Raw genomic sequence first — 25947 nt, 5'->3', positions numbered from 1 at the left:
CTACAAACATGCTGTTTTTGTGTTTACTTGTTTCACAATCATTAAAACTCGCGATTTTTGTCATAACACAAACCATCACACAAATGCCATTTTTTGTCATAACAGAAATGAGTATTAAATACATTAAAGTGATGAAAAAAAATTTTTCAATCTAAATTTTATTACAAAATTTATATTGTCGATTTTTTTGAAGTTAATAGTATCAGATTCCATTATCATCCATAAGTATTGAAGATAATTGCTTAATAGATTTGATGACAGCAAACGGATTTTGATTGAGTTACACAATTCTGTTTTGAATTAAAGTGTGATTCTATACAATAAAACTTGCAAATTTTGTCTTAATACAAATCGCATTGATGTTTAATCGAAAAAGTGTTTTTTTGAGTTATAGCACATTACAATATGGTAGCTGAGGGTTTGAGATGTGGTTTGTTTAACGTGGTGTATCACAATGACCTCGATACACGAAGGGAATTTTTTCTATAATATAATAGATGATAAGATGGCAAAATGTGAACATGACATCGCTATCCGCAAGGAATTATTAAAAGACATATTAAAGCTGGCACGCGCTGAACTAAAAAACAAAAATTACGATCAAGTTCAAGTTCATCAATATTTTCGTATGTGTAAAGGTTATATCAAACAAATCAAAGAATTGCGAAACAAATGCGAAAAACTGAAAAAGTTAATACAGTAAATGTTGGAATTTTACTAAATTTAATACAAATCTTATATTTCGATTTTGTTGAAGATAATCATTTAATAAATGTTATGACAGCAATGGAAGACAATTGTTTAACATATGTGATGACAGCAAACGGATTTTGTTTGACATATTATTAGTATTCTCTCGAATTTACACAGTTCTGTTTTGAATTTAAGTATGACTTTATATATTAAAACTTGCGGTTTTTGTCGTCACACAAACCGCGTTGATTACTAAATACATTAAAGAGGTGAAAACAATTTTTGTATCTTACTTTAATACAAAACGAAGATTTTCCATTCTGTTGAAGTCAGTGTCAGGTTGTACCACTCACAGATATTTAACTGATATTTAATTGATACGATGACAGCAAATGGGTTTCGTTTGAGTTATTCTTAGTGTTCTCGAATGTTCAAGGGCAACTAGCAAACAGAGACACAGTATATTGAGATGTAGATACGAACGTTCAAGGTGAAACGGAAACACATTGTATTTTGTTGTAACAAGAGTATTTAAGAAATCGTTGACCACTTGCTATTTGTTTCCAAATATTAGTTAGGAAAAACGTATACAGGTAAGAATTTATTACTATTCGTTTTTTATTCACGAGGTAAATTTTTTACTATCACCACTGCGTTAACGTTTCTCTAGTTACGCTAAAGGGTGTTTGTTTGTTTCCAAAGACTATTCCGAAGAATATTAAAGTGGTTATATCACGAATTTTAGCCCCCCTTTTTTATGAGCTTAATTAAAAATTTGGATTTTTTGAAGAACTATGACATGTCGCTGGACTTAAACAGATAAGTATAAGTTGCTTATTTTTGCCTCCAAAGTCGGGTACTATTTGCAAATTTTTTACGACGCCATATTGATACTTGTGACGTAGATAGTTGAACACGTCTGTTTCCGTCAATATAATATTATATTATAGGAGGTGATTTTGTTCTCGTTTTTCTTGTCTTAAAAACAAATAATGACAGTATTTTCAATAAAATATTAAAAAACAAGTTGTCCGGAAAGTATGGCCTCAAATCAATGCTCAGATAAGTCGAATTCGATGTCTGAATGCGTATGAGATTCGAGCTCGGAATCCGTGTGTTATGTCGAGCATTTAAACGTCTTCGCTTATGACGATGAACCGCTCGCAGGAGATGGTGATGAAGTGCATACTCCAGATGATCGCGATGGAATTCTCCCTGTGACCTTAGAACAACGAAGTGATGGCGTAATTCCACTCGGTGAATGGTAAGTTGTTGTTTTCTCCTGTTTGTAATATACATAAAGTTACTTTATAAACCACAATGCTCCCACGTTTCAGGTGTAATTGTCAATGCTGTCATACCGATTTGTTAGAAGGCGCATTAGAGTACAGATGCTGTAAGGAAATAGGACCAGCTTTGCAGAAAATGACATTCGATGGCAGCATTGAGAAAATATCATGCATAACACAGCATGCCAAATTTGGGCCTTTAGTTCATGAGGCTGTCCTTGAAAACGTCCGGCCACTATTGAGAGATAGGAATGGACGTGCTTATCGCCGCCAAGCATCACAATCATTAAATATGTAAGATTGTAAATTGTATGAGAAACAATGTTATCATCAACATTGTTTCATCAATAATAATTAGTCCAACCTTTTTGTTTACTTCAGGTACTTGAGAGCTGTGGCATACAGATGGTTGATGCGATGGTTTTGTGGGTCTATGGGATGGGAGAATACTCGGCCTTTACCTGCTTGTGTTTACCACTTTATTCGGAAAGCATATCCAAGTGGTAACACTAAAGGTTACATACCATCAGAGGGCGATGATGGAAAGGTCTTTTAACTTGTGCACTGTAGAGACTGTTGGCCTTCTTTGCTGAGTTTAGAATGGTTGGGAAATATGCCTAGATGAAAACCAAATAGGAGATATATGGATGCACTATATGGTAAAGAAAATCTTTTCTTCAATGTCAGTCTGGGAAAAAAGACAAAAGAAAAATTATATGGAATTAAATCATAGCATAAATGTAAAAATGGAAAATAGCAAGCCACATGAACTTATCTAATAAGGTCTTCACACTTGAGTGCACTGCATCCGCAAAGGGCATGTTGAGCATTAAACTACAATAAAAAAAAATTATTTGTCAAAATTAATTAGTTGCACAATCGAGTGAGATAGTCATCTTCAATCTGACAAGTATACATACCATTCAATGTTATATTAATACTGTAATCATCAGGAAAGGTGTGTATATCAGTGCCCAGATAGGGAGGCTAGAGGGTACTATCACTTGCCTAAGGTGAACCCTCAGGCTGGTGGTGGGAAGGAGGTGCCTTACTTCTCCATTCCAGACAGGCTCCAAGCAATGTCTGACCACTGCCCTATCATCTACCAACTTCAATTTATTCTTTTTCAGTGGAGCATTGACCTCGAGGATGTCCTTTCATTGGAGCTTTGCATTTAGTACATTTTTATACCAGCTTATAGTCTTTTGTAAAGATGTAAGTTTTTTCTTAAGACGATGGCACGATTTACATGGAGACTGGGATTCACAAATATCTTCACCAACTGCATGTAGTTCTTCTTCAAATGGCGAATCGTTTGCTTCCCCAGTGCATACTTCAACATGCTCGGCTCCATCACTAGTAGATGGTACTTCCCGAACGAGAGAACATGTTTCCTTCAGCGATGGCTTATGGAGAGCATGTCGAATAATCTACAAAACTTATATCGAATTTATATGACAAAAGAAAAATTAACATAAACAAACGTAAACTTACTTGTCTGCGCTTTCGATCGGTTATTTCGTCCTGTAATGGTTCAGGAATCCCAGCCACGTCAATGGTTGGGATAGCATCTTTCTTCAACCTTCTTTTGTGCTTGACTTGCACGCTCAAATTAAGGTCAAAACAAGAATCTTCAAAATGCGCAGAACACAGACACGAGGTAAAGCAAGCCTCAAAACCCGGTCTATGTTTACGCACAAAATTTACCCGTTTTCTATGTCTTTGCGGCTCTGTTTCTTTTTTAGGAAACAGATGCATCGACATTCCTTCTGTTTTTGAATCATTGGCGCAATTAATTTGATTAGGTCCGCCAGCAACACAGAGTTTTCCTCCGCGTTTCTTATTAAGATTACTAGTAGAATACGCCATGTTGATATATGTGTTCAACTTTCTACGTCACAAGTCATTAGCATACCAATCAAAAAGTTCGCAAAAAAAATGCTGAAAATCGTGACTTTGAACGTCCGTAAAATCACTTTCACCAATCCAATTTCAATTATAATTGCAGATTTAAAATCACTGAAACAAGGTCTTTCGATTTAGCTAATAAAAAAGCGGGGCTAAAATTCGTGATATAACCACTTTAAGGAAAAACGTATACAGGTAAGAATTTAATAAAATTTGTATTTTATTTACGAAGTATGTTTTTAAATATGTTAGAAAATTGATTGCAAATTATTTCATGGGAATAATTATATATGATCACACGGTATAGCAAACGATTAATGGTTCATTTGAAAGAGTATTTGTATCATACCGATGAAAATTTTTTTGGAGGTTGGGAATTTATTATAAAATTTTCTTGTAAAGACGTATATCAATTACCCGCAGAATTTTTAATATGGAAGCAAAAACAATTTATTATAAAAGTTAGACAATATGAAAAGAATTTCTGTGATATTAAAGATCTTAAAAAAGTGCTAAATATTTTTATTTGCATAATCCAAAAAATCAGAGTATGGGTTTTAAAAAAGTATAAGATATTTTTATGTTAATTTTTTTAGTAGGAAAAAATCATGATCTATTTCGAAAAAAATAGAGTTATGAACATATTTAAAGAACACTGCGAAAGTAATTTTCAGAACTGCCAAATGTGCAATTATTGTGTAAGGCTCAATTTGACCTTAGCAAAATTAATACTTGATTATATCGTAACTGATTTTTTTCATTTTATTCGTGGAAAGATACAAAGAAAAGATTATTTTCAAATTAAAAACAAATTTCTATTACAAATATTGCAAAAAGGAAATATGGATTTTACTTTATTAAACCCCGACGGATTGCTGGATAAAGTTTATACGCATTTAAAAAAAGATGGTAATGATGACAGTGATGAAGATGAAGGAGAATATGACAATGATATAATTTATTTTAATAAAAAGAAAGGTCAGAAACGAAAATTATTATCTCACCAAAACCTATGAAGCCAATTGAAATAAATTAATGACTTTTTTTTAGTAATTTTTTTGAAATTAATTAATGGAAAAACACTATATCAAAACTCATGTGCTAATATAGGACTTGATGGTTATATTTTTTGTCGTGTGGACATATTGGTGGTCATAGTTGTAATTTTCATTATAGTCAATACAAACCAAGAGTTGGTATTAACTCTAAATATTCAATGTATATAAATGAATATGCTAGTAAAATTAAAAAAGTACACAACGCATTTCTCAACGAAATAAAAGACAGCACCACAGATACTTATCGCTGCCGACAAAACAAAAAACTTCTAAAAACTAAACAAGCGAGCATACAACGACCTCCTACAACAAAATATCACGAAATCATACAAGAAAATAAACGTCGACGCAATACAAGCCATTCACACCGAAGACAAAAATATCACATCACAACTGGTTATACCTGACAGAGTAGACTCCACCGCTAACAAAGACGCATGCATAACACTCAAAGATTACAAACCGAACTTTGCAAATAAACCCACCTGCCGACTAATAAGCCCGAAGAAATCTAAAATTGGAAAAATTAGCAAAAAAATAATTGACAGAATAAACAACGATATCATAAAAGCCACTTCGCTGAACCAATGGAAAAACTCGTCATCTGTCATCAAGTGGTTCAACTCCATCAAACACAAACAAAATCTCAACTTCATATCTTTCGACATTGTAGACTTCTACCCGTTTATCAACCAAGACCTCTTCAACAAAGCACTTGATTTCGCCTCAACCCACGACAACATCACAAACCAAGAAAGAAACATTATCATACATGCAAAGAATTCATATCTCATTCACAACGAACAACCCTGGCAAAGAAATACAACTCCACATTCGACGCAACAATGGGCAGCTTCGACGGCGCTGAGACATGCGAACTTGTAGGAAGCTATCTCCTCTCACAACTACAACACATCATCACTAACATAGGACTCTATCGCGACGACGGACTAGCCATTACTAAAGCAACACCTAAAGAAACAGAAAAAATTAAAAAAGAGATATGCCGCGTATTTAACAACAACGGATTGCGTACCACTATCGAAGCTAACAAAAAAGTCATCAACTTCGTGACATCACGTTCAATCTAAAGAGTTCTTCCCATCGACCTTACACTAAGCCCAACACCTCTTTGCAATACATACACCACGAAAGCAACCCTCCTCCAAGCATTACAAATAACATACCCGATACCATTAACAAACGCATTTCATCTTTATCATCCGACGGAGCATCATTCGACCAAGCAATTCCTCCATAACAAAAAGCACTTGACGAAAAGGATATCATTACACACTAAATATGACCCGAACGCTACTACGAAACGGAAAAACAGACTTAGAAATAACATACTTTGGTACTGTGACATTGCATGCCTAATTATATTTATATGCTGTAATGACGTAGGTAATTCCTTATTTAATATGCATTAGTAATGTATATAACAACCTGTACTTATGTAAGTTGGAGGATTAAAATACAACACTTATTACATGGTGGCAGTGATTAGGAAAAGTTGGTTCTTATCGAATGGCAGAAGGATTTTCCAGGCCAACACGACTCTCCTTTGAAGGCAACGTTGCTGAGAATTGGCGCCGCATCAAACAGAACTATGAAATATACATTGTTGCTGCAGGACATAGTCGGAAATCAAAGAAAGAAAAGTCATGCATCCTCTTAAATCTAGCTGGCAAAGATGTGGTTGAAAGATATAATTCTTTTACCTACAACGAAGAGGAAGACAAAGACGATCCAGAAATTCTAGTGAAGAAATTTGAAGAAATTTGTATGCCGCTTAATAATTTAACATTCGAAAGACTTTTATTTCTTACAAGTTAGCAAAGTCCGTCAGAGTCGATTAGTTCCTTTATTACAGATTTGAAAAACATTGCTCGAAAGTGCGACTTTGGTGACCTCGAGAGCGAACTTATTAAAGATCGTATTGTGTGTGGGATTAACAGTGATGCATTAAGAAAGATTCTCCTTCGCGAAACAAGTTTAACATTAGACAAGGCTCTAAACATATGCTGTGCAAACGAATTGTCGGAACAACAAGTAAAAGATCTTACTAATTATCAAGATGTCGGTGAACTGAAGGCTAGGAAGAATTCGAAAACCTCAAGAGGAAGTTACACAAACTTAAGTCAAACAAAAGAAGATAAACATCTAGGACAAAGATTCGTATTAAAGAACAATTGCAGAAACTGTGGAGGAAAACATCTTCCAAAGCAATGCCCAGCTTTTGGAAATTTTGGGCACAAATGTCATAACAAAAACCACTTTGCTCGTGTGTGTATAATGTCTACACAAAAGTCACAAAGAACAGTTCATGAAGTTAGTGGTGAAAAATTGTTTATTGGTGCTGTTAATGCAATCACAACAACGCAACAACGCATAAGCTGCAAAGTCGATTATCGAATGAATATTGGAGCTGTAGAAAAAAGCAATGACGAGTGGTATTCTGAACTCAAGTTTGGCAGACATTTGGTGAACGTGAAGGTGGATACAGGTGCAAAATGTAATGTAATTTCTAAAAAATTGTTCGACAAAGTCACAGAAGCTGAGCAACAAGTTACCAAAACAAATACAAAGCTAATGTCGTATAGTGGAGATTCAGTTCAAACCTTGGGACAAGCAGTGATGACGTGTTCTTACAAAGACAAACCATACAATCTTCTTTTCTATATAGGACACAGGATGTAAAGCCCATTCTTGGTTTACCTGATTGCGAGCGTTTGGGTATGGTGAAAATAATTATAGATGTCAAACCTATTTTCACTTGCGACGATATTTTCAATGAATGTGCAGATCTCTTCGATGGCAAACTAGGATGTTTACCCATTAAGCATCATATTTGTGTCAATCCAAATGTAAAACCTACAATTCATATTCCTCGACGCGTTCCAGTAGCTATGAGAACGAAAATTAAAGAAGAGTTAGAACGAATGCAACAGATGGGTGTCATCGATCCTGTAGAAAAACCAACGGAATGGGTTTCGTCAATGGTAACAGTGGAAAAACCAAACAAGTTACGAATATGTATTGATCCTAGACATCTTAATGAAGCCATTCAGCGAGAACATTACCCTCTCTTAACAATAGAAGAAGTCGTATCAAGACTACCTGGAGCTAAAACTTTCTCCGCATTCGATGCAGCCTCTGGATTTTGGCAGATACCTCTAGATGAAGATTCCAGTTATCATACAACATTCAATACGCCTTTTGTCAGATACAAATTCAATCGTCTCCCATTTGGTATATCCCCAGCACCTGAAGTGTTCCAAAAAGCTATGCACCAGCTGTTTGACAGAATAGACGGTTGTGAAATTATAATGGACGATATCTTAATATGGGGAACAACAGAGAAAAGCATGATGAAAGAATTGTCAATGTGCTGAATAGAGCTCGTGAAATCAATCTCAAATTAAAGAAAGAAAAAACAAAAGTTAATGTAACAAGTGTAGATTACATGGGACACAAAATAACGTCAGATAGTCTTCAATCCGATCCTGAAAAGATTAAAGCAATATTAAACATGCCAATTCCTAAAGATAAGAAAGATCTTCAAAGATCTCTTGGAATGGTTCAATATTTGGCCAAGTTTTTTCCTTATCTTTCAGAAATGGCAAGTCCCTTAGAGATATGTTAAAGAAGGAAAATGATTGGTGCTGGTTAGATTAACAACAAATAGTGTATGACAGAATCAAGAAATCCTGTGGAGAGCATCCAGTATTGCAATTCTACGATGTATCAAAAGATGTGACATTGTCCGTAGATGCAAGTATGTCAGGTTTAGGAGCAGTTTGTCTTCAAAATGGCAAACGAGTTGCTTATGCGTCGAGAGCTTTAACTGAATGCCAAAAGAAATATGCACAAATTGAAAAAGAGTTAATTGCAATTGTATTTGGATGTGAAAAATTTCATGATTACATCTATGGCAGAGATGTCAATGTTGAAACAGATCATAAGCCCTTAGAGCAGATTTTCAAGAAACCCCTTCATCAATCTCCATTGAGACTCCAGAAAATGTTGCTGAAACTTCAAAAGTACAGTTTGAAAGTCTCGTTTAAGAAAGGAGCAGAACTTTATCTCGCGTACCAATTAAGTCGAGCGTATATCCAAGAAGAATCAGATGATCACTTAGAAGATTTTGAGATAAATGTTTTCTTGCCAGTAAGTGAAGAGAAAATGAACCAATTGAAGGAAGAGACAAAGAAAGATAAAGTAATGAAAATGTTACGACAGTACGTAAAAAATGGATGGCCAGATCTACGCAGTAAAGTCGATTTTGATGTTTTCAATTACTGGGAGTTTAGAGAAACTCTTTCAGTACAAGATGACCTACTGTTTAAAGGAGATCGAGTAATAATTCCGGAGTCATTAAGAACTGATATGTTGAAAGCTATACATCAAGGACATTTGGATCTGAATCATGCAAACGTAGGGCTCGAGAGTGTTTATATTGGCCAAAGATGAGCTTAGAAATAGAAGCAGAAGTTAGAAAGTGTGAAATCTGCAATGCCCATAAGAGTCATCAACAAAAGGATCCTCTACAATCACATACTGTACCACATCGACCGTGGAGTAAAGTTGGAGCAGACCTGTTTGAATTGTATGGTAGAGGCTATCTTCTTATGGTAGATTACTACAGTGGATTCTTTGAAATTGATTACTTGTTAAATACAACATCAAAGACAGTTATCACAAAGATGAAATCTCAAATTGCGAGATACGGAATTTTCGAAGATCTTATAACAGATAATGGTCCACAATTCAGGAGTAAAGAATTTCGTGCCTTCTCGTTACAGTATGGATTTAGACATACAACAAGTTCACCAGGATATCCAAAAAGTAACGGCATGTCAGAACGTGCTGTACATACAGCAAAAGCAATCATAAAGAAAGCAAAATATGATAACACCGATCCTTATTTAGGACTCCTTAATTACAGAAATACACCTAAAGATGAAATTGTTGGCAGTCCAGCTCAAGGACTAATGGGACGAAGAACTAGGACATTACTACCAATATCAGAGAAGTTACTTGAATTTCAACCATTAAACCCTGTTAATGTTCAAAAAAAATTAAAAATGTATCACAAGAAACAAAAAGAGATTTACGACCGCAATGCAAAAACACTTCCGCCATTAAAAGAAGGAGATACGGTACGTATAAAAACAGAAAAAGGCTTCCAAAAGAAAGGAATCGTGGAAAAATCGTTACTTGAGCCAAGATCTTATTTGGTTACGTCTGATGGTACCTGCTATAGAAAGAATAGAAATCATTTATTAAAGATTAATGAAGAATCGAGAAGTCAAGATACAGATAAGTCTCATAGTGAGAACAATAGATCTTATAAAAATTGTAATGAAAGTACTAACAACAGTAATATACGAACTCGGTATGGACGTCCAATCAAAAAACCTACTACATATTTTTATTAGATAAAAATAACTTAAAAAACATTTATAGTGTGAAATTATTTAAAAAAACCGAAGAAAAAGAGATGTGACATTGCATGCCTAATTATATTTATATGCTGTAATGAGGTAGGTAATTCCTTATTTAATATGCATGAGTAATGTATATAAGAACCTATACTTATGTAAGTTTTAGGATTAAAATACAAGACTTATTACAGTTACAACCCACCATACAGCAAAAACGTCAACACAAACATCGGCTACAAATTCATTTCACTAATTGACAAGCACTTTCGCATAGACCACAAACTCAGAAAACTATTTAACCGCAACACAATTAAATTAAGTTACAGCTGCATTAACAATATGGAACATATTATTAATAACCATAACAAACGCATATTGAGAGAACCTGACAATACTAATGACACCACCAATGACAAAAACGCACAAACTAAAACATGCAACTGCCGACAAAAAAAAACTGCCCACTTAACGGAAACTGCCTACAATCATCTGTCATCTACCAAGCAACTGTTAAACGTTTGGACACTAACAAAACTGAGACCTACATCGGACTTTGTCCTATTATATAGTAAGATAAAAAAATGGTATCTATCTTCATCCATCTTGAGATTATATAGTCTATATTTTTGTCCAATTATATAGTAAGATAAAAAAATGGTATCTATCTTCATCCATCTTGAGATTAAAGTTCAAGTATGTTCAGGTAGGTTGCATCTATGGAAGAGCTCGAAAAATTAGTCCAAGAGTTTGTAAAAAACCGCGCGGAACTCAAGCGGAACCAAGTCGATTTCAAAGTCTCTCGACAGCACGAAGGAGAATTCTTTGAAAGGGCGTCTTAACGAATTGTTAATGGTGAAAAATGTGCAGCAGAAGCTATTAACAAAAAAACAAGACCAAGAAATTGAAGGGTTGCAAGAAGTCACTCAAGCGGTTGAGAACACTCAAGAGCAGCTTGTCCAACGGCTAAATAATCTAGTCCTGTTAACAAAAGACAAACCATTTTGAAAGGTTATAGAGAATTCAACGACGCTTGATCGGTTGGAGGCTGGTGAGTATATGAACGACGTAGATTTTGAAAATCTTGGAAAATCTATCGGCTCGTCTATAAGAAGAACCGCTTCTCCAGCTAACCGAGAGCAAGGTAAAAAAAAACTTCGAACGTTACAAGGTTCTAAAAGAAAAAACAAGTCGCCCCAAACAACTCTTTAAAATAACAGGAACTGGAGTGCACTATTATAATAGCCCATCAGAGCTTATCGACCGCCTTCTCCTTTCCTGCAAGCCTGTAGAGGCTGGTAATGACTCTCGTGTGTTGAAAAACGATATTAAAGCAATCCTAACAAAACTGCTAGACGAAAGTGCAATATCGAAAAGTTATTACCGAAAAATCAGAAATAAATACATGCGTTAAAATTTCTCTTTGTATATTATACAGAGCTATTGCTTAGTGTTATCAATATAACCATAATGGCTGGAGTATTAGAAGACGAAATCAGCATTGAGATAGACTCAACAAGAGCCATTGCGGCGGACGGTGGAGAAGCGAATGACTTTCAAATTGGCTTTAGGCCACCTATACCTTTAGAGGCTAACAAAAAATATCAAGTGGCTCTTACTGAAGCTGGTTTGTGGAATTCGTGGGAAAATGTCACTACGAAAAACAATCAACTAGTGATTGAGATTAGAAGAGGAAACTATGGTGATACTGATGGTGCACAGAGAGGAAAAAAATCGCAATACACCCAGGCGCTTACAACATTCCCGACATCGATCAAGCTATTGAAGATGCTATGGAATAATTGGGGGTAAAGTTCGAACATGAAGATGAGATCGCGAGACGTGATCCACCATTTGCGCTTTCAGTAAATATTCCTACATCAAAATCTGCGATTACTATTAAAGGTGACCTTGTAGTTTCGTTTGACACAGATAACAGCATAGGCCCTATTCTTGGGTTTGCTGTGGGTGGAGGTAATATTACTAGAGGAAAGACTTTAAGCCAGAATCGAATTAACATTACAGATGTACAGAAGATCCATATTCACTGCTCGCTTGTTAATTCAAGTGTAGTAAACGGAAATCCTAGTGATGTTATTAAATCGCTTACTCCAAGCAAGGACCAGGTCGTTTGTTGGAAATAAGTCCTAGTCCACCGACCTACTTACTGCCCCTAAAAACTAGCCTTATTACTAAAGTGAGAATGGAAATCACTGATCAGTCAGGAAAAAAAATTGATTTAAATGGTGAGCAAGTAACTTACACTTTAAACATCCGTCCTTAAATGTGATTATACACGCTCATAAGCGCATTTCGATTCAGAAGATGTTGCCATAATGGCTTATTTTTCCATATATATAATATACTAGTCAAAATGTTAGTTCTTATGATTAGACGTTGTATAGTTAGTGAAAAAATTAGATCTCGCGTAGGCAAGTTTGCTCCAAAAATCAAGAATGTGGCCGTGGCGGCTGGTAAAAAAGCGTGAGTGACACGACTACAGCAGCCAAAGAGGCTGCTATATCGACTGCAAAAGAGCTGTTTTCGCCTGAAAACGTAAGCAGTCTCGTTGCTGATCTCGCCCGAGGAGACGTTAAAGGAGTGGCAACAAAGCTAAATCACGTGCATCTGCAGTGGCTCGTGCTGGGGCTGAAGCTGGTATTAGTACTGCAAAAACGTGCGCAGAAAATGCTCGCACTGCTTTAACGAAAGAAGCTAGAGCTAAACTTAAAGGGGAACTCCATCGAAAAATAATGTTGGTCTTAAAACTTTGTCTGTCCGGTGAAAGTAAATATGCGGCAATTTTTTTGTTTGTTTGATTCAATATTTTCACAAAAAATGAGTTGAAATGCTGCAGCTAGGGCCTCCGGTGCGTGCGAGCAGAAATATGTCAGCGGCTTGTATTGACGTCATATCGTCAATTGCTCCTCAAAGCTTTATGTAAATTCATTGCACAGTCATAATAAACTTGCGTCAAAATGCTTCTCCTAATCACAAAATGTTTCTTTTCGAAACGTCAGAATTTTTTATTCGTAGGTATATACACAAGCAACTTTTATAGCTTACATGCAAGTATTGAGCTGGTTATTTGTATTCTGTTTTAATAGAACGGTTTCACATCCATAAAGGCCATTATCGCACAGTTTCCGTACTACATATAGAACTTGAATGTCGATTAATATTATTTTTTCAAAAATACGAAGGTTTCTTTGTGTGGAAACTGTGCGTAATGCCGTTTGCTTGTCCTCCGAATTCAACCTTAACAACAGTTTCCACTGATGTGAAACCAATCTATTGCCCTTAATAAACATTGAATAATAATAAACATGGTTGTGTAACTCATTACGGTTAGAAAATAATCCTACATAAAACCATTGTAAAAATAGCCAGTGCTATGAAAAACAAACACCCTCATATTGATCACCAATATGATGTGTGGCCTTTGTCCAAATCTGTCACAAAAAAACTAAAAATGAAGGCTAACATTAAGGGAAATGATGACTTGACCCATTGGATTAAGTCCATTTCTAATCATATTTGGTGGTGCTCTGCAAGTTGTAACAAGAATGCAGAAGAATTGTTGGAAAAATGGAAGTCTGTCCTTAACCACATTTCCAACAAGCATTTCTGGAAGGGGAACACATATTTTCATCAATGTTGCCACCAACAATTAACAGAAAAAGAAACAAAGCAGAAGAAGTGGTTATCTCCTACTTCACAAGCATATATTGCTGCAGAGAAGGTGATATGTGACAAGAGGCTTCTAAAAGACCTGCGGAAGCTATCTGAGTTTTGTCACACAGGAGAGTTGGAGGTTTACCATTCCCTTTTACTGAAATATTGCCCAAAGCGAGAGCATTTTTATTTCCTGGGATGGTAGCCCGCACTCAGTTAGCAGCATTAGATCACAACAACAATATTAAACGTGATAAAGCAGTCATTAAGTCAGGGACAAACAAAGGGCAAGACCGTTACAAAATGATTTTTGCTAAAACACAGAAGCAATGGGTTGTAAAAGCAATGAAAGAAAGGAAAGAGTACCTGTACATTGATAAATTACTTGCGGAGGTTGTGAATGCATGCAAAACTGAGGAGATTGAACTTGTACATCATGGCGAGAATCTTCCAAAGAACATTTCTAAATCAAGTCCACCCAGGAAAGAAGTACTTGTAAAGGAACATCAGTGTAGATTTGCATAAAATGTCAGTGGTGATGTTAGCTATGGCAATAGGTTTTGCCATACCCATATAATATGACGTTGAATCAGTGAAGACAACTTTTGTACTACTTAAAAAATGTTCATTCTTAAATATTAACAAAACAAAACCTTTTGCTATAGTTAGTTTAACCACTGCATTACACAATTATATTATAACCAGTGTAATAGCCAAGCCACATTTATAATCATTTCTTTGAAATCATTTCTGTTTTTTTTTTGTAATAAATTAATAATAATAAATGTGCATAGCATGACCTATAAATGAGCTGGCTATGCCACTTTAATATTGACATACAAAGTAATTGTAATGGGTATACCTATATCATAATAAAATACTTCATTCATCAACATAGTGAAAGCCTTCAAATTGAAATTCCTCTGCAAGGCCAGGTGGAGGAAATGTTTCTCTAAAGCGAGTAACTGCACATGATGGCAAGATGACTCTCACTTCTCTACCCAAGACACCCCAGCACCATCTTGCCAACTGTGTATATGCAATATGGCGGTACAGTTTGTCTTCGGGCCCATCATATGCTACCTCATATTGCTGCTTGTACTGGTACCAAGCTGTTTGTAAAACCCACCTGTTAAGACAAACAGGCTCAAAACCAGGATGTTGTGTAATGCACAACGGGACTTCGGTGGTCTCATTCGTTTCTACTGCCTCTAAATTTTTGTCACAAATATTGGAAATCTCTTTGCAGCATAAACATTCCTCGTTATTATCCATTATTTGGCAGTTACCACATTGACACCTGAAAATGTTAAAAGAAAGGATCTTGAAAAGTAAATGTCGAAACTTCAATACAAATTGTATCTTAAAATAAAAACTTTGAAATCTAAAGTATTATGTGTGTGTGGACGTGGTCAACTTCAAAAACTGAAAACGTACTTTTGAGATAGAAACAATGGTCTCGAATAATATAACATTTTACTACCCACCATACAAGATTGTCGCGCCGAGATTCATCGTCAATATACAAAAATTCCTGTTCTTCGTTATCCTCAAACTGGTGAGCTTCTTGGTGTTCATCAGCCGGCCATTCGGGCTCAAACTGATATGGCCCAATATTGTTTGTTGGATTGTCTTCCATTTCACTATCGATTGGTGAATTAGGCGGAGGTTCTTCCAAAAAAGCCATTATAAGCGATTGTTTTGTTTTTGTGCTAAGCTGTGCGTTATTATTTTACTTTGTTGTAAACTCAACTCCAAATCGGTTTGACAATATGACGTCAAAATAATTTCCGCTGACACTTTCTGTGCCCACGCTGCTAAGCCTCAAAAAAGCTCAAATAGCGCACTTGAAGACGCGATTTTGTCAATAATAAAATAGCTGATGTAAAAATTTCAAAATATAGTGACCTTTGCATAAAAATGGAACTTTTAAGACCAACATTATTTTTGGGTGGATTTCCCCTTTAATGAGCTGGTTGGGACTTGTGGAGCTAGAAATGCTCTAGTATCGCGCGCTGAAAGCCTTGCTAAGCAACAGCTGACTTCTCGAGACTTAGGTATTGTAAGCAACCTCGTGTCAGGTAACGGCATGATGTATGCCTAAATATCACATCGGTCTGATGATCGGAAGACGCAAATGTTTTATAAAATATATATACTGTACGAAGTACAAACTGTCATAACAATGGCTACGGACATGATATTCCCAGCACTTCGACTCTTTGACGAGCCCATCGTTGACCGCTCTGTTGAGCATCTGCAGTTCGAAAGAGTTCTTCCCCTCGATCCAAACTTCGATAATAAGAATATCAATATCGACACTGAGAATGTTAACCAGCTTATATGGCTTCACAGAGCCCTTCTTGAAGTTCGAGGTTGCAAAATAAAGAACGATGGCACTAATTATGATGCCTTCGACAATGTCGCTCTGGCAACTGGTGGCTGGGGCCTGTTTGAGACGGTCCAGATCCAGGTTAACAACAAGACCGTTGAAGAAATAAGTCAGTATGCTTCAACTGACAACACGATCATGCGGTATGTAACTGATATTGGATGATTCGTCCAGGAGCACCCCACGAGTGCTTTCTGGTACCGCAAGACTGGAACTGGTGCACCTAATCCGAATAAGTTTGTGAACAGACCTACCGCTCAGTTGCTTCCTGCTGCTAATGTAGGTGACTGTATTGCTTTAAATTGCGGCAACTTCCGGACTCACTTTAACTTAAACCTCAACGCAACAGAGAACCATAACTTCAACATTGGTTTCGCCAGTCGCCGCCAGCTCTGCGCGGGTGCCAAAGACGTTACCATGATGCTTCCCCTCGCTGAAATCCTAGGCTTTGCCAAAGACATTGATTCAGCTTTCATAGGTATAAAGTTCAATCTGAATCTCACTCGCACTTCTGGTGAAAAATAGCTTCATAGAGCAAATGGGGTAGATGCCTGAAAATGTAAGATAAAACATCTTTCGCTCTGCGTTCCTTTCATCAGTCTTTCGATCGAAGTTCAAACCATGATAGAAAGCAAGTGGGTTGCTGGTTACACACGCATGCTATACTTTGAGAAAGTTAGTATTTACCGAGAGAGATTCACCAGACGTCAAACCCAAATCTCGTGGCGTGTGACGACAAACGGAATTGAAGAGCTACCAACACACATCTTCGTAGCGTGAAAAGACGCAGAGCGCATAGACAATCAAGAACAAACTATACATGTGTTAAATAATGCTAATTTGCGTCAGATTAATGTGCGGATTAATAACAATCACAAGTATCCTGAAGAAGAGCTTCAAGTCAATTACACATTTGCTAAAGAAATTACTGCATGGCTTACATGATGTTCCAAGACGCTGCGATGAAATACAGCGACCCGGATACAGGCTCTCAACTAAACTTAGGAGACTTCGCAAACCTCTTTCCTATTAAAGACTTCGACGTTAGTCCTCATCCTGAAGCTTTGAAAAACGCTCATGCAAACATTGATGTTCGTTGGACCTTTTAATAGTGCTATTAATGCTGGTGGCAAACAGGCGTTCATGTGGTACACTGCTACGTGCTTAGCGAGCGTTTCTTTCGGCTCAATGTGATTAACGGTAAAATGAACATAATAAATAGTTTAGTCTGATGTGATGATTATTCTGATGTGATATTTCTGCGGTTTTGGGATAGGCCTGCGTTTTCGCGGTTGGAGATAAGCCTGCGCCTTCGCGGTTTGGGGATAGGCGGAGTGACATTTTGTGGCGTGGGCATTTGAAGAGCCTCAAGAGAGTCGTGCAGCGCGTCTCCGCTGATCGCACCTTGTTTATATAATTGTATAAGATCCTTAACAAGAACATCCATCTCAAGTGTTCCAAATTTTAGTGCTATGTTCTACGCGAGATAAATCTCTAAATCGAAATTAATTCAAAATGTGGAAGTTAATTCGGCGAGTACCATAGCAAATCTCTTTCGTGCTTATTTCTGTTTATAACGAGCTTATGATGCACCCTATCCTCACTGCAGGCTTGGCAAAGGTAAGTTTCTGCCCGTGTTCGGACGCCACACTTAAGACATGGTTGTGGAATTCGCCCGCACTCCATTAATCGCCTCATATGAAGTCAGCAGTTTTTACCTATGGAGCTTCGCCCACATGTGGTGAGCTTTCCGGGTAAAAACCACGCACAGCTCTTCTTTCCCTGCCTCATGCCTGTTAAACGTTTGGATATACTCTATGAGAGTATATCTCTCTAAATATTAGACCCCCGACGGCTGGGTGCGGTGGGTGGAACGGCCGTGTTTGGCTCCCGCCGTTGTCAGGGGCTTGGCCTTCGCTGTCTTGTGATTTTTGTGCCAATATATGTGCTTAATATGTGCTTACTATGTGTGCAAACTAAGGCTGGGTCGCTTATATTAGTGCATACTCCTACTCAAAATCTGAAGTGTGCTAGAACCGGTAGTCTCTATACTACTATTTGGTCAAATCGTTCAACTTTTTTCGCGATTTCTATTTAGTATTTGATGACCCACGGACGTCGTATTTTGTAACGGCAGAGATACAGGCTTTAGCTTTGTTTTTGACGTCATGCACGGAAGGCTGTGGTAAAGAATTCTTTGATGTTATTTGCGGTAGATAAAGTGAGATCAAACTTGACGGCTAACTCATATTTCTACACATTTTCAATGGAATTTTGTGATTGTCATATTCTTTATAAGTAATAAAAAGTTTCGCAAAGTTCTTAGACCGATGACTCAAACATTAACTTCATTTGGGAAATATTTAACAGACTGAAGACTGTTGGAATTATGATAGTTTGCAAGAAGGGATTTGCGTCAGCTTATGCGTCATTGATATATGTAAATTAACAAATAATTTAGTGAGCACATGGTCTTGTAGACACCGGGATTGCAAGTTTATCGTTTAATTTTACCCTTTTATAATTTTATCAGCAAGCGTGGACGTGTTATTGAAGCATGAACAATCGAAATATCTTTCTAACATTCTTTATCCATTAGACCAAAATTCCCCTCACACCATCAAAAACGCCACCACCTTCCTCGCCATCATTAGTGACTTTAGCAAAGACTACGAGTACGACTACGAGTACGAATTACGTCATTTTTGCGCAAAAACATTGCTGCGACAACAAAAACACTTAGCCGTCATTAATGTCAGTACGATGTTTTTTTAAAAAGTTCGCGACTACGATGTCTTTTTAAGCAGAGATATAGTATATTCTTTTATTGTGTAAGAAATTAGTTTAAAGTACTATTTTCGAGCATTCTGTCTAAAGAGTCATATATTCTCGCAAAAACTGTATTACTGATTAGTTGATACTATTAATGACGAATGAAGCCGTAGCTGCTGCATAAACATCGGAGTATTACACAATAAAAAGGCTTGTTCTGTTTATAACTAAAACTAAATTTTGACGAAAATGAAAACAATCTTCCTCGTGGCATTCCCTTACACGGCACAATTTCGTACTCGTTCTCGTAGTCAAACTCATGCTAAAGCTCTCTATTGACGCCATTAAACAAAGACCAGACGAAACCATGATACCCAAACACGTTACATCACTCTTTACATCCATGGCACTAGACATAGCCAAACAAATTAAAAACAAACTACTAACAAACGACAAAACTTGGCAAGCTACAACACAACTAGACAAAAATGACAAGCTAGACTTACTCAACCTTTGCCTCTCTACTGGATTCTCCTTCCAAAACTCATTCTATAGACAAATTTCAGACACATCAATGGGGTCATCACTGTCCACCTTTCTCGTAGAAGCCGGTCATGCAACACCTCGAAACACAATCTGTCACAAGCAACACACACATTGGACTATGGAAAAGATATGTCGACGACATCTTTGCCATAGTCAAGAAAGACAAAACTGAACAAATCCTACCCACCATAAACAGTACCACAAAAAACATAACCTTCATTACAGACAAAGAGCACGACCAACAACTTACTTTCTTCAACACCCTACTGACCAAAACACATGACGGTATACTAAACACACAAGTTTACCGTAAAACTACTCACGAAGACCAGATAGTTGATTTCAACAGAAATCACCCAACACAACACAAAATAAGCTGCACACGAACATTTTTTAACAGAAGCAACACCCATTGTAACACCGAAGAAGCCAAGAAAACAGAACGCAACTAATTATCTCCCACATTTCTTAAAAACAATTACCCTAGAAACTTCAAAAACAGAACTCTTAACAAAATAGAAAACAAAACACAAACCGACAAAAGTAACAAAAAACCCGAAGAAACAGTAAATACCATCACATTACCATATGAAACTGAACATCAGAAATAACTGCCAGACTTCTTCAACCATTCAATATTGACGTCGTTTACAAACCTACACGATAACTCAACTCATATTTCACCACAAATAAAGACAAAAATACCAATCCATGATACAATCGGTGCGATCTACATGATACCATGTAAAGACTGTTCAAATTATTACATAGGACAAACATCAAAGAAAATCAAAACAAGACTTACAGAACACAAAAACGCCATAGAACAACGAGACCCGAACTAACTACTGGCAGAACATACCCACGGAAACAACCACACATTCGACTGGACAGAAACTAAAGTACTCGGACGCGCACAGACTAAATACGCACGCGAATTTAAAGAAGCTTAGTACAGTAAAGACAACGACACAATAAACAGACATATCGACATACCCATCATATACTCACAACTATTGAAAAGGACAAAAACCTAAAAACAACACCAAAACCAAAACACTACACTCTAATATTAATAACATCAATCATGTTAACAGTACAACAAAACCCATGGCAACGCATTTCACCCCATCCAATCACATTAATCTACTCACTAATCCAATTAGACGCTCTAAACGTCCCCAAGCTAAAAGCACGTGTAAATAAATATCCTCAATCTGATGAAGGCTCGAAGCAACGAGTCGAAAGCTCAATAAAAATCACTTAAAATCCGGAGAAACTTTTATCTTTTATATATTAAATACCTGGATTACAAATTTTCAAACTTATATATATATATATATATATAAGTTTGGTGATAGCTGTGCGTAGTTTGAGCACTGTCGGATTGTGTAGAGAGTCTCATATGGAGATGTTCACGTGTTCGCGATATGCAAAGCTCACCTTTATAGGTTTGAGCACTGTGGTGACTCTACAATACAATCCATACAATGTGTAACCGTACGTCCTGTGTCCCAAGTGCAGGAGTCACCATTTTACTATGGTGATAGCCGGGAGGGCACATTGTAATACACTTTGTATATATATATATATATATATATAAAAGATGAACGTTTCTCCGGATATATATATATATATATAAGTTTGAAAATTTGTAATCCAGGCATTTAATACATAAAAGATAAAAGTTTCTCCGGATTTAAAGGGAGTTTTATTGAGCTTTCAACTCGTTGCTTCGAGCCTTCATCTGAATGAAAAATATTTGATTACACGTGATTTTTAGCTTGGAGACGTTTAGAGCGTCTAACTGGATGAGTGGGTGGATTAATGTGATTGGATGGGGTGAAATGCGTTGCCATGGGTTTTGGTGTATTAAGAATATGATTGGTGTTCATAATATTAGAGTATGGTGTTTTAGTTTTGGTGTTGTTTGTAGTTTTTATGTCATTTGTCTTTAGTTGTGAGTATATGATGGGTATGTCGATATGTCTGTTTATTGTGTCGTTGTCTTTACTGTACCAAGCTTCTTTAAATTCGCGTGCGTGTTTAGTCTGTGCGCGTCCGAGTACTTTATTTTCTTTCCAGTCGAATGTGTGGTTGTTTCCTTGGGTATGTTCTGCCGGTAGTGAGTTCGGATCTCGTCGTTTTATGGCGTTTTTGTGTTCTGTGAGTCTTGTTTCAATTTTCAGATGTTTGTCCTATGTATTGCTTTGAACAGTCTTTACATGGTATCATGTAGATCGCGTCAGTTGTATCATGAATTGTTGTTTTGTCTTTATGTTTGGTGAAACATGATTTGAGTTTTTTGTGTAGGTTTGTGGGCGACGTTAATATTAAATGTTCGAAGAAGTCTGGCAGTCATTTCTGATGTTCCGTTTATGTATGGTAATGTGACGATTTTTATTGTTTCGTCCGGTTTTTTGTTTCTTTTGTCGGTTTGTGTTTTGTTTTGTATTTTGTATATATAATAATAATAATGGACTCCGTCGATTTCGACGTATGAGGGTTCCACAAAGTGGAACATCCTGGTTACTTAAATTATAGTGAAGGCAGCTGACCAGACTACAATCACTCGTACCTTTCACGCAACTACAACGCTGATATCAGCGTGACACACAGTGTGACAAGGCTGCAACATTGCAGATGCAGATACAGTCCATCCGAGGACATAGTTTCCGCTACCAAATTTCCCTCACATGGCTTTGGTCAACCCGGGCTAGGTTTACAGACACATTGCCAGATGTGCCACGAGCCGGGATTGAACCCGCGCCGTCTGGCTTACAGCTCACGCAATTAACCATTCAGCCAACCGCCCCCCCACCCCCATGTGTTCAATACTGACGAGGAAAAAGGTGGCATTTCTGATGGTGTGAGGTGAATTTTTGACTAATGGATACAGAATGTTATAAAGATATTTTGAAAGTTCATACGTAGGTGATCCTGGAAGCGATACGATAGGTCGAAGTGGGTTGTTTTCTTTGTGGATTTTTGGTAGTCCGTAGAATTTGGCGGTAGATGCGTCATTTGGTCAGATTCTTCTGTAGTCGTTTTCGTTTAGTTTCTTTTTGTCGTTTAGTTGTTTCAGTTTCTGGTTGATGCGGTTGGTGGTTGTTTTGCTGGGGTCTGTGTGGAGACGTTCGTTGGTGGTGGTGTCTTGTAGGAGGGTTTTGGCTTTGTCGATGTATTCTGATCTGTCCATGATAACTGTTTGGCGTCCTTTGTCAGCTCGTAATATGATTATTTGGTCGTCGTTTTGTAGGTTTTTCATTGCTCGTAGTTCTTCGTAGTTTAGGGTGACAGGTGGTTTGTGGCAGAGATTATTTGTGATTTTGTGACGAATGTCTTCTTTCGTTCGGTCTGTTAAGTTGGTGTACTTTTAAGCGGATTCCAGGTCGGCAACGTAGTCAAGTTTGTTCGCGTCAAAAATTCACAAAGAAAACAACCCACTTCGACCTATCGTATCGCTTCCAGGATCACCTACGTATGAACTTTCAAAATATCTTTATAACATTCTGTATCCATTAGTCAAAAATTCACCTCATACCATCAGAAATGCCACCTTTTATGATGGCATTTCTGATGGTATGAGGTGAATTTTCACACCCATGTGTTCAATACTGGCGAGGAAAAAGGTGGCATTTCTGATGGTATGAGGTGAATTTTTGTCTAATGAATACAGAATGTTATAAAGATATTTTGAAAGTTCATACGTAGAAGATCCTGGAAGCGATACAATAGGTCGAAGTGGGTTGTTTTCCTTGTGGATTTTTGGTAGTCCGTAGAATTTGGCGGTGGATGCGTCATTTGGTCGGATTCTTCTGTTGTCGTTTTCGTTTAGTTTCTTTTTGTCGTTTAGTTGTTTCAGTTTCTGGTTGATGCGGTTGGTGGTCATTTTGCTGGGGTCTGTGTGGAGACGTTCGTTGGTGGTGGTGTCTTGTAGGAGGGTTTTGGCTTTGTCGATGTATTCTGATCTGTCCATGATAACTGTTTGGCGTCCTTTGTCAGCTCGTAATATGATTATTTGGTCGTCGTTTTGTAGGTTTTTCATTGCTCGTAGTTCTTCATAGTTTAGGGTGACAGGTGGTTTTGGCAGAGATTATTTGTGATTTTGTGACGAATGTCTTCTTTCGTTCGGTCTGTTAAGTTGGTGTACTTTTAAGCGGATTCCAGGTCGGCAACGTAGTCAAGTTTGTTCGCGTCAAAAATCCACAAAGAAAACAACCCACTTCGACCTATCGTACCGCTTCCGGGATCACCTACGTATGAACTTTCAAAATATCTTTATAACATTCTGTATCCATTAGTCAAAAATTCACCTCACACCATCAGAAGTGCCATCACTTTCCTCGCCAGTATTGAACACATTAAACTACGACCAGACGAAATCATGATATCCTACGACGTGACATCACTCTTCACATCCATACCACTAGGCATTGCCAAACAAATTACAAACGAACTACTCACAAACGACAAAACTTGGGAAGCTACAACGCAACTAGACAAAAATGACATCCTAGACTTACTCAACCTTTGCCTCTCCACTACAAAACTATATACAAAATACAAAACAAAACACAAACCGACAAAAGCAACAAAAAACCGGACGAAACAATAAAAATCGTCACATTACCATACATAAGCAGAACATCAGAAATGACTGCCAGACTTCTTTGACCATTTAATATTAACGTCGCACACAAACCTACAAAAAAACTCAAATCATGTTTCCCCAAACATAAAGACAAAACAACTATTCATGATACAACTGACGCGATCTACATGATACCATGTAAAGACTGTTCAAAGCAAAACATAGGACAAACATTTGAAAATTGAAACAAGACTCACAGAACACAAAAACGCCATAAAACGACGAGATCCGAACTCACTAAAGGCATAACATACCCAAGGAAACAACCACACATTCGACTGGACAGAAACTAAGGCCCGTTTTATACGTCGAATTTCAGTCGAATTTAATTCGTCGAATTTAATGCAGCCGATTATATTCGACGTAAATGCGACGTCTAAACTGATTGCATTCGACACGTTGAATTAAATTCGACGCTGTCAAATTATGCGACAGTGTCCGTCGAATAATTCGACAAAATTCGACAGAAATGAGATAGCAGTTTAAACGTCGAAGTTCCATCGCGTCGAATTTAATGCATAAATTATTAAAATTACATTTCTATCCCACAATTCAATATTTTTCGCCTCGTGTGTCCCACGATATACGCATATTCAAGATGGCGAGCGAGCAACCTTCTTTTTCATGTGAGAACATAACAAAATATACATGTATTTCTTGCGCTACTTTCGTTTGCAATCGATCGACTTGCTCAGCTGCTGAAATAGATGAAAGTGCACACGGTTGGGTTGAAGGTGTTAGTGTTGGCTACTACATTGATTGTGTTTAAGATTTGTCAAGCGTTGCAGGTACTATTGAATTTGAAAATAATGTCGAAGAAGCAACAGCTAAACGAAAAGAAAAAAGCAAAGCGTCTTGTCAAAGATCAATATGGACCTCTGCACATATTGATGACATGGTTGATATAATTGTAAACAATGAGACTTACAAAAAGAAATTAATCTTTGTGAACAATCGGCGTTCAACAAACACAGAAATTTATGACCACGTGCTAACTCTTATTAAAGAAAGGCATCCATCTTTTCCATTTAACATTGCGCAGATGAGAACAAAATTTAAAGGGTGTGTTTCTGTTTGCAAAAAAGTGGCTCTTACTATACAAACAGCAACAGGTATAAAAAGATTCATTGAAGAGAAAGGTTATGGTAAATGGTTTGATGGACTATTTCCCTTAATAAAAAGCAGGGATTCTTGTCAGCCTGAACAAGCAATTGAGCCATCTGCGAGTGTAAGTTCAAGCAGCACCAGCACCCCTGCAAATTTCCCTGACAAGGACAACGATGACGAGGATGATGATGATGATGACGACAGACAAAGAGAGCAACCTCCACAAAAAAAAAAAGAAAATATGTTTGTCCCCATAAGAAATAGGAAAAAGAAACGTAAGTCAGATGTGGGAATCAAAGTTCTGAAATTGCTGGAGTCAATGATAGAAAATGATCCCACAAAAGAACTCATAGAATTTATGAAAGAAGATGCTGCAAAATCAAGGCAAAATGAGATGGAACTTATC

General features: G+C 37.1%; 4 protein-coding genes across 4 annotated transcripts; 3 read left to right on the top strand and 1 right to left on the bottom strand.

Annotated features, from left to right (window-relative positions):
- Positions 1 to 6478: 6478 nt before the first annotated feature.
- On the top strand, positions 6479 to 8346 carry LOC124457081. Its single transcript, XM_047007372.1, has 3 exons — positions 6479 to 6734; positions 6825 to 7548; positions 7638 to 8346. Exons 1-3 carry the CDS (start codon positions 6479 to 6481, stop codon positions 8344 to 8346), a joined length of 1689 nt encoding a protein of 562 aa, XP_046863328.1.
- A 962-nt stretch (positions 8347 to 9308) lies between these two features.
- On the top strand, positions 9309 to 12207 carry LOC124457080. Its single transcript, XM_047007371.1, has 4 exons — positions 9309 to 10349; positions 11041 to 11101; positions 11407 to 11539; positions 11834 to 12207. Exons 1-4 carry the CDS (start codon positions 9421 to 9423, stop codon positions 12205 to 12207), a joined length of 1497 nt encoding a protein of 498 aa, XP_046863327.1. The 5' UTR covers positions 9309 to 9420.
- A 1582-nt stretch (positions 12208 to 13789) lies between these two features.
- LOC124457079 lies at positions 13790 to 14718 on the top strand. The gene is given in 2 exon segments (XM_047007370.1): positions 13790 to 14255; positions 14258 to 14718. Coding segments are annotated over 2 exon segments (804 nt in total). The 3' UTR covers positions 14596 to 14718.
- A 177-nt stretch (positions 14719 to 14895) lies between these two features.
- Positions 14896 to 15757, bottom strand: LOC124457078. Its single transcript, XM_047007368.1, has 3 exons — positions 15558 to 15757; positions 15200 to 15370; positions 14896 to 14932 (listed from the first exon to the last, which is right to left on the bottom strand). The coding sequence occupies exons 1-3, from the start codon at positions 15755 to 15757 to the stop codon at positions 14896 to 14898; spliced, it is 408 nt and encodes a 135-aa protein (XP_046863324.1).
- Between the last annotated feature and the right edge of the window lie 10190 nt (positions 15758 to 25947).

This window comes from Xenia sp. Carnegie-2017, unplaced genomic scaffold, assembly GCF_021976095.1.
Source record: "Xenia sp. Carnegie-2017 unplaced genomic scaffold, XeniaSp_v1 HiC_scaffold_6, whole genome shotgun sequence".
In the NCBI taxonomy this organism is placed as follows: Eukaryota; Metazoa; Cnidaria; class Anthozoa; order Malacalcyonacea; family Xeniidae; genus Xenia; species Xenia sp. Carnegie-2017.
Note: the sequence above shows the minus strand (reverse complement) of the source record. Positions and strands in the feature narration are given on the sequence as shown.